Source organism: Aethalodelphis obliquidens, unplaced genomic scaffold (genome assembly GCF_003676395.1).
Source record: "Aethalodelphis obliquidens isolate GAN/ISIS:26980383/991018 unplaced genomic scaffold, ASM367639v1 scaffold40, whole genome shotgun sequence".
Classification (NCBI taxonomy): Eukaryota; Metazoa; Chordata; class Mammalia; order Artiodactyla; family Delphinidae; genus Aethalodelphis; species Aethalodelphis obliquidens.
The window spans coordinates 18,132,545-18,146,764 of NW_020837984.1; the positions used below are offsets into that span (position 1 = coordinate 18,132,545).

Consider the following 14,220-nt stretch of genomic DNA (forward strand, 5'->3'; position numbering starts at 1 on the left):
TACAACTAATTACAAATAGTGATTAGGTTCTAAAGAGATTATCTCCTAGGTAGATTTTGATAGAAATCTTGAACAGTTTGTGGGGGGGGAGATATCCTGATGATTGGGTAATAACAGAACATGACAGAAACACTAAAAATTTTCTGCACACACACACACACACACACACACACACACACACACACACTCTAACATTACAAGTCTAGTCAGAAGGAAATACACCAGAAAAGGAAGATAGAATTTTTAAAAATAATTTACAAGCGATGTTCTTTATTACTTTTTATCAGTTCTAAAATATCATCCTCCTTTAAAAAAAATTTAAGATTAGAATGACAGACTATTTCCTTCACTGTTGTAAATACTGCAAATTTATCAGCGGAGCTAAGTATCAATATAATTTTTCCTTAAGCTCAAACACATAAGGGAGCACTAAAATAGATTATAAACCTCATTTGACCTGATTTTATAAAACGTCACTCTGGCTGTCTTCAGTCCTGTTCTGTCTCCAGGTAGATTTCCAGGGTAGGCTTGTGTCACTTGGTCCATCTATAATAGGTCGGATAGGGTAGTCTGTAGTAATTGCCAGGATACCACCTTCTGTTCTGCGCTGCTTGACTGGCGTTTGGCTCTACATTCCAAGAGTACCTCCTTTGTAAACAGTCCTCTCCGTGGGGACCAGGAGTAGGAATATGGCCTCTCTGGTAAATGTTTTGATTCTGTGAAAATTTTCTTAAACAAAACAAAAGTAATACACCATTATTAGTTTTAATAAATATATATAATAAGCTTTATAAAATTATACATAGATACTCTGGTTCTACTGTTTTCTACCTGTGTGATTTTAGCAGATAAAATTGCTTAATCTGGGCTTCCCTGGTGGCACAGTTATTGAGAGTCTGCCTGCCGATGCAGGGGACACGTGTTCATGCCCCGGTCCGGGAAGATCCCACATGCCGCGGAGCAGCTGGGCCCGTGAGGGCCGCTGAGCCTGGGCGTCCAGAGCCTGTGCTCCGCAACGGGAGAGGCCACGACAGTGAGAGGCCCGCGTACCGCAAAAAAAAAAAAAAAAAAAAAATTGCTTAATCTTTGGATTTCGTAGTTCTTTATAAAATAGAGCTAATAATACCTTCCATCTTCATGGATTGTTTTGAAGGTAAATTAAGATGATATACTTCAATTACCCACCACAATGCCTTGGCACACTGTAGGTTCCCAGAAGCCTTTCCATCTTTCCCTATAAATGCCCATACTATTCTAATCAGATACATTCTCTCCAAGTGTGGCAGGGTTGACATGAAACAGAGTAAGCTATTTATTTTTGAAACCAGGAACCTACTTTCACTTTATAAGTAAACACATATATAAATTAATTATAAAATGTAGAAATTCTAACCATGGCACATGCAGCAAATTTGGAAAATTAGAATTTAATTGTTTCAAAAGTAACATCAGTAAATCTAATATAATCATACAAAAGAAAATTTGGAGATCTGAGAAAAGTAAACACCTCCCAAAACCCCTCAATCCCACTTAATCTAAGTAAACTGGTTAATATTACTTTTGGTCTTTTTCCCCCTAGCATCTTTTTTTGACTGCTGAATCATAACCTATTATTTTCACTTATCATAAGTAAGCTATCACTTTCAATGGCTTTATAAAATATCATAGTATGGATATAATAATTTACTTAGCTATTCTTCATCGTTAGAAATGCAAGCTGCTACCAATTTTTCCACTACTGTAAATAATGCTGGGATTAACATCCCAGAACATATACAACTGTATCCTAAGTACCTAGTCCAGAGTCTGATACATAGTAGGGAGTTTGAGGAATGTGCTGAGTGATTAAATGCATGTAGATTTTTCCATATTTTAAAGTATTTCTGTAACCTCATGGTGGAATTACCAGGTATGAACATTTTTATGGCTATTACAGTTATGTTTCGAAAGGGCTATACCATTTTTCAGTGCCCCTGGCAACACAAGCAACACCTTTTTGAAATGTTTACATCTGCTAAAAATGTCAAAACATCTTTTTGAAAACTGAAAGTTTACAATGTGCTAAAGTACTTTATTAACTCATGTAATAATCAACAACAATCCCAAGGTATACGTTATTAAAAATTTATTTATAATATTAGTAAAATTTCCATCTAATTGATAAGAAAATAGGAATTTAGAGATCTTACTCAAGATCACATACAGGGTGAACAGCAGAGCCAGGATGCAAACCCAGGTCCAGCCTTACAATCAATACACTGGACTACCTTGTCAAAAACTTGCTAAATTAATAGCAAAATGGCAAAAACTGTTGTTGTTTTAATTGTACTGAGGTTTTTCCTGTTTCCCAAGTAAAAGTATGTTTGTGATTTATGTGTTCAACCCCTTTGCAAGTTTCTCTACAGGAATTTTACCATTTTCCCTATAATTTGTATTTACTCTTTAAATAAAGCAAACTTCCTTATTCTGAAAACTATACCACTATTAATGCAGCCTAAGAATGTAAGATCGTTTCTGACACTCACATCAAATTATTGGCTTAAACTAAGTTTAAGAATCAATGAAAATTTCTAAGTCCTCTTCCCAACTGCCTCTAAAAACTCACCTATTCCCCCTCCTATACTTGACTTTCCATCTCTAAATGCAAAATATGGAACAAACAATACCCCCTGGTTGACACTGATCAGCAAGAAAACACCAATTCTTCACATTATAATGTGTTTGCACTAATTTATAATATTAATTTCTATTTCAATTCTAGAAAAAGGGAAAGCAGAGATACCTTTCTGCAAATCTTGGGTCTGGGTATGGAAATGCCAAGATGTTGGGTAACCTGGGGTCTAATGTAGGTTATACTTCCTTGGTTAACAGACTTATTAGCTGTGTGAACTGGTTCCATCATATGTGTTGAGTCATCAAAACCACTTGTTCTGGATACACTGGAATCCCGATTCCTCAAACAGAATGTTTCCACAAAATGTTACTGGTCTGCAAATTCAGTAGCCAATTTAGTGACTATATTTTGGCCCGTGAAAATAACAATTCCATCCTCCCCCCATTCCTATTTGTTTAGGTTTCCTCGAGCAAGTAAACAAGATACAAGAAGAAGGGACATGTGCAACTTAAATGATATAAAAATAGATCTTCCTAACCACAAATTTCATATATAAAATGCAACTTACTTTCTGATGAGACCATTCTGAAGGTTTTCAATGTAGTTTTGTCTTTCTAAGCAATGTCCACGGCTCGTATTAAATACTGAGGAGCGGATGAACTGTTAGAAATAACTGTACAAAAAGCAAATCTTTCCCAGAGAAAGCAGATCAAAGCTGAAATCCAGGGACTTCCCTGGTGGCGCAGTGGTTAAGAATCCGCCTGCCAATGCAGGGGACAGGGGTTCGAGCCCTGGTCTGGGAAGATCTCACATGCCGCGGAGCAACTAAGCCCATGCGCCACAACTACTGAAGCCCGAGTGCCACAACTACTGAAGCCTGAGTGCCTAGAGCCCGAGCTACACAACGAGAAGCCACCGCAATGAGAGGCCCACGTACCACAACAAAGAGTAGCCCCTGCTCGTGGCAACTAGAGAAAGCCCGCACAGCAACGAAGACCCAACGCAGCCAAAAATAAATAAATAAATAAAATAAATTTTAATAAGAAAAGAAAATGCTGAAATCCACTGACTAATTATTTAGGCTGTTATATCTCACTATTTCCAGATACATCCCTTTATAAACTTTTGGTAAAAGGTTATCTTATGTCAGAACAAATGAATTACAAACTTTTCTCTTTGTCCAAAATTTGAGAAATTCCCCTACACTTCTACCTTCAAATTTTATAAAAAGGGAAAAGTAGTGACAACCCTTATACTTATATCCAATTGCATCATCTGCCCACATGCCTTCTACATCAACCAAATATCTAAAAAACAACAAAATTCGAGTCATTTGTAAATAAAAAGAAAAGAAAATCAAGGTTTTGCAAAAAAGGTCCAATTTTGCTTTACAAATATAGATATAAAAATCCTAAGAAAATATCAGCACATCTAATCAATAATTATTAAAGAATGATATATACCATGAATACAAAAAGGCTTTATTCCAAGGATGCAAGGATAACGCAACTTTAGAAAATCTATTAATATTTTCTATTAATATTAATATAGTTGTATTAATATTACACTAATACAACAATTTAATTAATAAATGAAAGAGAATAAAATACAGGACCAAACTGGCAGATGTTAAAAAGTTATCTGAGGGCTTCCCTGGTGGCACAGTGGTTGAGAGTCTGCCTGCCAATGCAGGGAACGCGGGTTCGTGCGGCTGGGCCCGTGAGCCATGGCTGCTAGGCCTGCGCGTCCAGAGCCTGTGCTCCGCAACGGGAGAGGCCACAACAGTGAGAGGCCCGCGTACCAAAAAAAACAAAAAAACAAAAAAAGTTATCTGATAACATACAACAGTCAGTTTTGGTCAAAACGCTTTGTACACTCAAAACAGGAGACTTAATATGACACAGTATTCATCAAGAACCAACAAATAACAAAAGACAAATTAGGATAAATATTAACATCATATCTAAAAACCCTATCTAACCAACCATAGGAGCCAGAAACTTAGGAATCACCATCACTGACAGCTATTTCTCCCTCACCCTCATCCTCAACCCACCACCAGTGCTAACAATGATACTGCCTACATACCTCTAGAATCTGTCCACATCTTTCCACCAAAATGACCACCATACCCTGGTCCAAGCCACCATTATGCCCAATTTCTACAAAAGTCTCCTAACTTCTTTCCTCGCTTCCACTCTTTCTCCCTGCAGTGTATTCTCCACTCGGTAGCAAAATGATAGGTTGAAAATGCAATTGGGTATGTTCCACACACTCACCTTCAACAAAAAAAGTTCAATGGTTTTCTATTACTCTTAAATTCTGAAACCTTAAACATAAGCCTGCACGATCGAGCTCCTGCCCACACTTGTAGCTCCATTATAATCACATGCTCCCCCAACAGCCCCACCTTCCTGGCCAGTTCCTCCAACACAGCATATGCTTTCCTCTTATAGGGTCTTCTGCTATTCCTTATGCTCAGAAATCTGTCCCCAACGTCCGTATCTGCTTAATACCTACGCAACCTTCAGATATCAGCTGAAACATCCCTAAATAAACCTTCTCTAATCTCCATGATGAGATCAAATCCTCCCTAAAATATGCTCTCATGGTACCATGTCCCTCTCCTTGGCACTTGTCAGAGTTGTAATTCTACGTGCACAGTATGATTCTTGAATATCTATTCCCTCTCTGGACTGTTAGAATTCACAAAGGGGAGGTCAAGTCTCTTCACTCACGAAATTTCACAAGTCTTTTTACTAGCACCCAGCACAGTGCTTAAATATAACAGATGCTCAATAAGTATTTCCTGCATGAACAACCATAAATTGGTACAGAGTAGCAACATCCACAAAAAGCAAAAGGACATAAACTCTTTGATGCAGAAGTCCCATTCTGAGTGAAGTTAACTGAGACAAAGCATATATATTCAAAGATGTTCACACAGGAATGTCCATTACTTTGATGTTTTATAATATCAAAAACTTCTGACTTTTATATGTTCATCAGTGAGCAAAGGTACAATGCAGCCTTAAAAAAAATAAGCAAATGGGACCTAATGAAACTTAAAAGCTTTTGCACAGCAAAGGAAAGTATAAACAAGACGAAAACACAACCCTCAGAATGGGAGAAAATGTTTGCAAACGAATCAACAAAGGATTAATCTCCAAAATATATAAATAGGTCATGCAGCTCACTATTAAAAAAACAAAAACCCAATCAAAAAATGGGCAGAAGACCTAAATAGACATTTCTCCAAAAGGACATACAGATGGCCAAGAGGCACATGAAAATCTGCTCAACATCACTAATTATTAAAGAAATGCAAATCAAAACTACAATGAGGCATCACCTCAGACAGGTTAGAGTAGGCATCATCAGAAAATCTTCAAACAACAAATGCTGGATAGGGTGTGAGGAAAGGGAACCCTCTTGCACTGCTGGTGGGAATGTCAACTGATACAGCCACTATGGAGAACAGTATGGAGGTTCCTTAAAAAATAAAAATAGAATTACCATATGACCCAGCAATCCCACTACTGGGCATATACCCAGAGAAAAGCATAATTCAAAAAGACATATGCACCCCAATGTTCACTGCAGCAGTATTCACAATAGCTAGGTCATGGAAGCAACCCAAATGCCCATTGACAGATGAATGGACAAAGAAGATGTGGTAAGTATATACAATGGAATATTACTCAGAGATAAAAAAGAACAAAATTGGGTCATTTGTAGAGACGTGGATAGACCTAGAGACTGTCATCCAGAGTGAAGTAAGTCAGAAAGAGAAAAACAAATATTGTATATTAATGTATATATATGGAATCTAGAAAAATGGTACAGGTGAACTGGTTTGCAAGGCAGAAATAGAGACACAGATGTAGAGAACAAACGTATGGACACCAAGAGGGGAGAGTGGGGCAGGGCGGGGGTCGGTAGTGGTGAGATCAATTGGAAGATTGGGATTGACATATATACACTAATATGTATAAAATAGATAACTAATAAGAACCTGCTGTATAAAAAATAAATTTTTTAAATTCAAAAATAAATTTTTAAAATTAATTAATAATCATTTAAAAAAAAGAATGAGGTTGGAAGACTGTCAAAACAGCACACAGATCACACACTCAAGCCCCAGAAGATGGGGAAGTGCCTTAAGTACCCAACTTCGGATGACATCTCCCTGCCTCACAAGTCTCAGTCCGACTGGGCTAGCTTCGGCAAGGGGACAGAGCTGGATCAGGAGCCACTGCTGCCATATCTGGATCAAGTTCCAGTTTTGGTCTATCATACAACACCTAGCCAGACTCGCCTAGCAACTCAGCTGAGAGGAACAGAATAGGATAGCTCAAAAGAACAGGCCTCATACAGCATCAGCCTAAATGAGTTTATGATCCTGGAAGAAATGGATCAGAAAAAAGGATCCGGGGGACTTCCCTGGTGGTGCACTGGCTAAAGACTCCGCACTCTCAATGCAGGGGGCCCGGGTTCGTTCCCTGGTCATGGAACTAGATCCCACACGCATGCTGCAACTAAGAGTTTGCATGCCACAACTAAGGAGCCCACCGGCTGCAACTAAGACCCGGCGCAACCAAAAAAAAAAAAAATCAATAAATAAAATAAAACAAATATTAAAAAAAAAGATCCAGGAGTGTGTGATCTGTGTGATGGACTTTGTTTATGACAACGCAATTTGATTTCTGCTGTGTATGCAGGTCACCTGGGCTGTACAGATGACTGGCTGATGAGATCCTTCACGTGCCCCTCCTGCAAGGAGACAGTTGATGCAGCACTGCTTTTGTCCTACGAGACTAACTGAGCCAGTGTCTCTCACCTGACTTCAAGAGAACCATCATTTTTGGTGGTTTTGATCTTCTGTCGTTGAGCCCAAAGAGCCGGGGATTAGGAATTAAGATCATGCATGAAAGTTTCCTAATAATTCCTGAACGGCTGCAGATGTTGGGGAAAAGTATGTGATATTTTAGAAATTTAGGGGGAAAAGTAAGATGCTATTTTTATGTAAAGCCTTCACCCAGTGTTTAAAAATATAATTGTATTTAGATCTTGTTATTGCTCCAGTACATAGGATTTGTGTAAAGTGTTACAGCAGCTATATATGTTTCAATTGTGTGTCGAAGATTAGGATAAAGATAGTGGTTGTTTTTCCTAAGTGAGATAACTTTCTTCTTCCCCCTACCCAAATTCTTTTCTGAAGTTGCTGGCATTTGGGTCAAGGTTTTATTTAAAGCTACATTTTATAACACTGGCACAAAAAAAAGTAGTTTTAAGCTTGTTTGCATAGTTATTTTTTTTTTTTTAGAATAAACATAGAGCATTTATTTTTTACTTTATAGGAACTCCACAAGTTAAGGTCCCATTGTTCTTTTACTGTGATTGTTGTTACTATTGATGTTGCTGTTTTCTGTCTTTGCTGGTTCTTTCTAATCTACCATTTGTCGTTATTGGCATATAATCATCTCATGGTCACAAAATGGCTGCTGTAAAACCAAGTATCATATTCTCACAAAACAAGGAGGAAGCAGAAAAAGAGTCCAAATGGTCATTTTCCTAATGCATATTTATCTTTTTTCAGAGAAAAATATCATTCTCGTAAGCACAATAACAGCCTTCTCCTGTTTACTTATTTGCCAAAACAGACTGATATGACCATTCATAAGACAATTCATGGCAAAGAGGGATATGATAATGATTGCCTCAGCCTAACAAGGATATATCCACCAAAGCTGAATGCTTCACTCCTCAAATAAATCAACACTTTTCTACATACAACACACAAGTCTCTTGAAGGGTTCTTCATAAGTGCATTAGGGAAGAATTTAGTATGTCATAAGCACTTAAGAATTTGACATTCAACTGTAGTAGTATCCATGTTGGTTAATTTTCTTATAAGCCCCATGATGAGTTTGAAAAAAACTGAAAGAATTAGAATATCAGGTTCTATTAAACTCTTACATGTATCTTGCTTAAGTTTTTGTTCATTAATTTATATCCAACTACATAAAGCAAATTTGGAGGAAAAAATAATAATAAATAAATAAGATTGAGGTCTCCAAATATTTTCATAGGAAGATGTGTACCATATAGTAAATTATAAACCAGAATGTCTAAATACTATACCATTAAATCACATGTACAGTCAGTTCTGTATATCCAACGGTTCCATATCCTGCAGATATGGAAGGGCGACTATACTACACCATTTTACATACAGGACTTGAGCATCCGAGGATTTTGGTATCCATGGGGAGTCCTAAAACCAATCCCCTGCAGATACCAAGGGACAATTGTATATGCTTATATCTGCATTTTTAACGTCTGAAAAAGTATGTGCTAAATAATTACTGGTCTTAACCTCTGAGTAGGGGGCAAAATTGCCTTCCACTTCATACATTTCTCTGACTGCATGTTTTGCATTCAGCTTACATTAGCTTACATTACTACTGTATACAGTACAATTTAAACAAGGTCTGCCTCCTGGGGTTGACAACTCACCTGCAGATGTGGTAGCCAGTCCTGTTTAAACCATGGGTACAGTGGACACCAATAAGCCTGTCTATAAAACAGTGAATATGGAATTAAGTAAGCAAAGTAGATACACTAAAAACAAGTTATACAATTTTCTGAAGAGTAGCCTTTATTAGTAACCACAACACTACCACTATCCTGAAAAGGAAAAACTCTGAAGAAAAGAGTGTTTTTGCAGGAACGTACTATAAAGTCAAAATTCATTGTCTCTGGGAAATTTTGCATAGCCTCCAATCAGATGCAATAGTGTGGACTGCAGAATGCCCCAAAGGAACTGATTTGACTATAGAAAAAGGGAGTGGAAAAAAACCAGGCTATCAGAAGAATACAATTTGATTTTGAGTGAAACAAATGGAATGCCTTCACTTTTAATGCTCCATATTAAAAAGAACAAACAGTTTCTGAAGGGCTCTTGGGGTCCCAAAGCACTTCCATTCCTTCTCTCATTCACTGCTGCTCACACGTCATGGGTCTATGTGCCTGTGCAGTTCTTGGGTAAGTAACACCGTGCTTATTTCACAATGAAAAAGTAAGGCTTGAGACGTAAGCCCAAGCTGCACAGCACGCAAACAGAAAAAAGACTAGAATCGAGTCTCAGATTTTTCCAAGTATGCCACAGTATTTCGTGGTCCAGCACTGGAAAAATTATATGAGAAAGTAAATAAAAAACAACAACATGTAGCTGATCTCTGCAAAAGGTATGTCTGTGACTAGGTGGTGTCTGGCATTCGTCATCTCCTGCCTGGATTACTGCCGCCCTACAATTCTAACGATCTCTTCTATTTCAACTGATCCAGGCTTCCCTGGTGGCGCAGTGGTTGAGAGTCTCCCTGTCGATGCAGGTGACACGGGTTCATGCCCCGGTCCAGGAGGATCCCACATGCCACCGAGCGGCTGGGGCCATGAGCCATGGCCGCTGAGCCTGTGCATCCAGGAGAGAACACGGCAATGAGAGGCCTGTGTGCCACAAAAAAAAAAAAAAAAAAAAAGTCTATTTCAACTGCTCCTCCACATGGAAGATGTTATCTTTCTAAAATATAAACTTGGCTGGATTGCTCTGTTGCTTAAACATCTTCACTTAGAATAGAACAAAGCCCAAGGTTTTAGCATAGCATTGAGCACTCTATATAAACAAATATCACTCTGTCTCTCCAACTGAATTATAAGTTCAAACTATGACTTACAAGGACCTACATCATCCACCTCCCTCCTTTCCCCTGCCACCCTCCCTGATCTTATTCTCTACTGCTCTGCCCTCACTCACTTACCCCTGTCCAGCCACACTGGCCTCCTTACTATTCCTCAAACATGCCAAGCACAGTCATGCCTCAGGGACTTTGCACCTACTATTCCTTCTGCTTCAGAACACACCCTCCCACCTCATCTGCACTCTCCTAGAACACACGATCCCACACCATCTCCTCTCTCCCAGATATCCAATGGCTTGTTTCTCACTCCAAGGCTCTGCTCAATCGACATCTTAATAGAGGGGACTTCCCTGATCACCTACCACATTCCCTCACCTCTTCATCTTCTTTTGTTATTCTCCAAAGCATTTACCACCAATTGACACTCCATATATTTACTTATTTATTCATCTCTCTCTCCCACTAGAATGTAAATTACGTAAGGGCAAGAACTTTGTTCTGTTCCTACTTCCTAGAAGAGTGCCTTCAATGTAGAAGGTATTATACAAATATTTGCTGAAAATGAATGTATGAATTCTCTGCCCTTTCACACTACCCTCTAGTCACACCAGAGGCTGCCCCTCCAGAGCACAAGTTCAAGCCCTGTGCCTTCTGTACCTGTCCCCAATACCTGGGCTGTCCTTTCCTCATTCCGGAAAAATCCTCTTCCCCAAAGCCCAGCTCAAATGCTGTCTCCTCAGTCAGGCCTTCCTCAATTTCTCCTCTATATTCCTGCTGCATTTGATTCTTCTATTATAATTAACCCACTTATAGTCACTACATGTTTCTCTTCCTAGATAACTGTAAGTTGCTACTGAACAAAGACTTCTACTCACCTCTGTATCCCCGTGCCCTAACAACAAACCTATAAGGCTCTCAGTGTTTACTGAAACAATTTATTTTCTGAGTCTCTACCAATTCTAGGGAGTGGATAGTATAGTCTCCTCATTATCAGTGAGCCTGGCACCTGTGGGAGGGGCTTATACCACAGGAAGTCACCCATGGATCATAACTAAGGTTGTGAGACTGCAATGGCAGAGAGCATGGTGAAGTTAGCCCACTGCATGCAGAAGACCCACAGAGGAGTCAGCATATGCAATGAACTACACTTGGTATAACATGTGAACAATCAAGGTTTTACAAACGTGTTTTCATGCACTTGTAAGGATCTACTAGCCCACGCGGAACAGACAGAACACACACAAAGGAGCCTGGAGGAAGTGAGTAGGCCGGCAGCTGCACCCTAACATCTTAAGAGGTAATATTTCTGTGACTACGTTTACACGAATCAGATAATTTGCCTCCTTTCTAGACACCCTGGTTATCACACGCAAGGTCAAGTTTCTCAAATTTTAAAGCTAAAGTAAAGGGAAGATCTGTGAATAGGGCTTAAGATATTTAAGAGCTAGTACCTGCATTAAGCAACCAGGTTACAGAATGAAAAGTTATCTTGAAATTCCAGTCTCTCCCTCTCTCTCTCACCTCCTATCCCCTATCTTCCCACCTCCATCTCTATTCCTTCTCCCCTACTCCCTGTTTTATGTATATATGTGCATCCTTTTATATATACACGGAATATTTACTGTCTGTTAGATTTATTTAATAAAGTGCACACTCCTCAGGCTAAATTTAGAAAGAGGACAAAATGAACACTTTCTCATGGGCGTCAGTGGTGTTCCAAAGACAAAAGATTCCTCAGTCTTAAAACATGACAAATACGATGTTCTTTCTGATAGCTAGATGCTAGAAATAGGCAAGTGGAACCTTAAATTCACACGCTATTAAGACCTACTATTAACAGAGTAGATCTTAAAGTGGAAACAAGAAAACACCAGCCTTTTAAGTTCTTCCTGTCTGAAGATAAGAATAAGAGGTGGGAGTGTTCTTCCTCACTTGCACCCGAAGTGTAAAAGCGGCAAAAATATCTTAAACACATATACGATGAGGAAGCCGCTCTTCTTGTCCACTCTGTTTTGTTTTGCTACTACGGATCGGTCTCACTCCGAACCTTTGCTTTTTGTTTTCTCTTTTATATACGCTAAGACCCTGAGAGTCTTAACCTTTTCTTCCACCTCTCAACCAATAAATAGGACAAAAGAACATTTTTATGTTTTTATGTATTTTCCATTCAAATTTTTAAAAAAGAGGTAAGTAAGCTAGTTCAGTTGAGATTTCTCACAAAAATCACTTTCCAAACTAAACTAAATTGTTGTGACCATAAACAGGAAAAACACCGTACTCTATTAGCACCATCTGACATTTCCACCTTAATGTTACCAAACACAACAGGCCTAATATCAGAACTATTAAAAATGTTAAAAATCCCCAATCCCACTCAAAATGCATACCAAAGTTCAGGTAAAGGAAAAAAAAAAACAAAAACAACTCACCATTATCTTTATTTTCTTTCAGAAACCCTTTAACAGCACATTGGAATTTAAAAATGGTGTGATCATCTGGCACCAGATGCCCAATTGTACAAATTTTTAAATAAGGAATAATTTCTTGTAAGTCCTACAAGGCAAAACCGTGAAAATATATATTATTTCCAAGCTGCTTCAAGATAATATGGAATGGGGTGAAACAGGTGGGGGTACAGATAAAACATGACAGCCAGGGCTTCCCTGGTGGCGCAATGGTTGAGGGTCCGCCTGCCGATGCAGGGGACACAGGTTTGTGCCCCGGTCTGGGAGGATCCCGCGTGCTGTGGGGCGGCTGGGCCCGTGAGCCATGGCCGCTGAGCCTGCGCGTCCGGAGCCTGTGCCCCGCAACGGGAGAGGCCACGGCAGTGAGAGGCCCGCGTACCGCAAAAAAAAAAAAAAAAAAAAAAACATGACAGCCATCAGTTGGTAAATAATAAAGCTGTTTGATTTCATGGGTATACAAGGAACACTTACAGTATTTTAATACTTTTGTATATGCTTAAAATTTGTGATAATTGTTTAAAAACAAGACGACACTGTAGGAAACAGTTTGGCACTTTCTCAAAGGTTAAGCGTAGAGCTACCGTATGATCCAACAACTCTGCTACTACCTACGCTGCACATCTAACAGAACTGAAAGCAGGGATTTGAACACATATTTGTACACGAATGATCATAGCAGCATGATTCACAATACCTACAAGGTGGAAAAAACCCAAGTGTCAATCAACCGTTGAATAACAAACCATGGTATATACACACAATGGGATTTATCAAGCCAAAAAAGGAATGGCCTTTTGTTACATGCTATAACATGGATGAACCTTGAAAACACGATGTTTCGTGAAATAAGCCAGACATAGAAAGAAAAATGTTGTAGATTCCACTTACACGAGGTACCTAGAATAGGCAAATTCATAGAGACAGAAAATAGAATAGAGGTTTCTAAGGGCTGGTGGGAGGGAAAATGGGGTTGTTACTGTTTGATGGTTACAGAGTTTTTGTTGAGCATGATGAAAAAGTTTTGGTTATAGACAGTGGTGATGGTTACACAACACTGTGACTGTATTTAATGCCATTGAACTGCATATTTATAAATGGTTGAAATAAATATAATTTATCTATATTTTACCACAATAAAAAAAAGAGAAATAACTGAGCTGAAATTTCAGTTCTTCCTTTTCCGAGAGTCAGTTTCATCGCCTGTAAAATTCCTCTGAGCTTAGTGCAGAGTAAGCACTCAGTAGGAGATATCAGTACTACTTCCACTTCAACAGCAAAGGATTGCTGTGAAGATTAACTAAGTCAATGCATATGAAAGAACTTTCTAAATGGCAAACTGCTATACAAATCTTAACGAACATTAGGTGTTACTGTCTCCCAAGGCCATGGAACAGGTCAGAAGAAGGATAATTCTTTTGCACTGGTATGTCCTACATGGGCC

General features: G+C 38.8%; 1 protein-coding gene and 1 pseudogene across 7 annotated transcripts in view; one reads left to right on the forward strand and one right to left on the reverse strand.

Moving 5' to 3' along the window:
• Positions 1–237: 237 nt before the first annotated feature.
• The window catches only part of LOC113633667 (RNA/RNP complex-1-interacting phosphatase-like), a 43,016-nt gene continuing 29,033 nt past the window's right edge, over positions 238–14,220 (reverse strand). For 5 of the 7 annotated variants that reach the window (XM_027132054.1, XM_027132050.1, XM_027132053.1 and 2 more), the window contains 6 exons: positions 12,744–12,867; positions 9,134–9,194; positions 3,875–3,921; positions 3,183–3,258; positions 2,783–2,954; positions 238–729 (listed from right to left, as the gene is read on the reverse strand). In XM_027132054.1, coding sequence (XP_026987855.1) covers positions 547–729; positions 2,783–2,954; positions 3,183–3,258; positions 3,875–3,921; positions 9,134–9,194; positions 12,744–12,867 — 663 coding nt within the window. In that variant the 3' untranslated portion in view covers positions 238–546. Of the gene's footprint in view, positions 730–2,782; positions 2,989–3,182; positions 3,259–3,874; positions 3,922–9,133; positions 9,195–12,743; positions 12,868–14,220 lie in introns of those variants that run through there. The other 2 variants (XM_027132055.1, XM_027132056.1) reach the window with 2 other exon arrangements.
• On the forward strand, positions 6,712–9,185 carry LOC113633668 (RING finger protein 11-like; annotated as a pseudogene).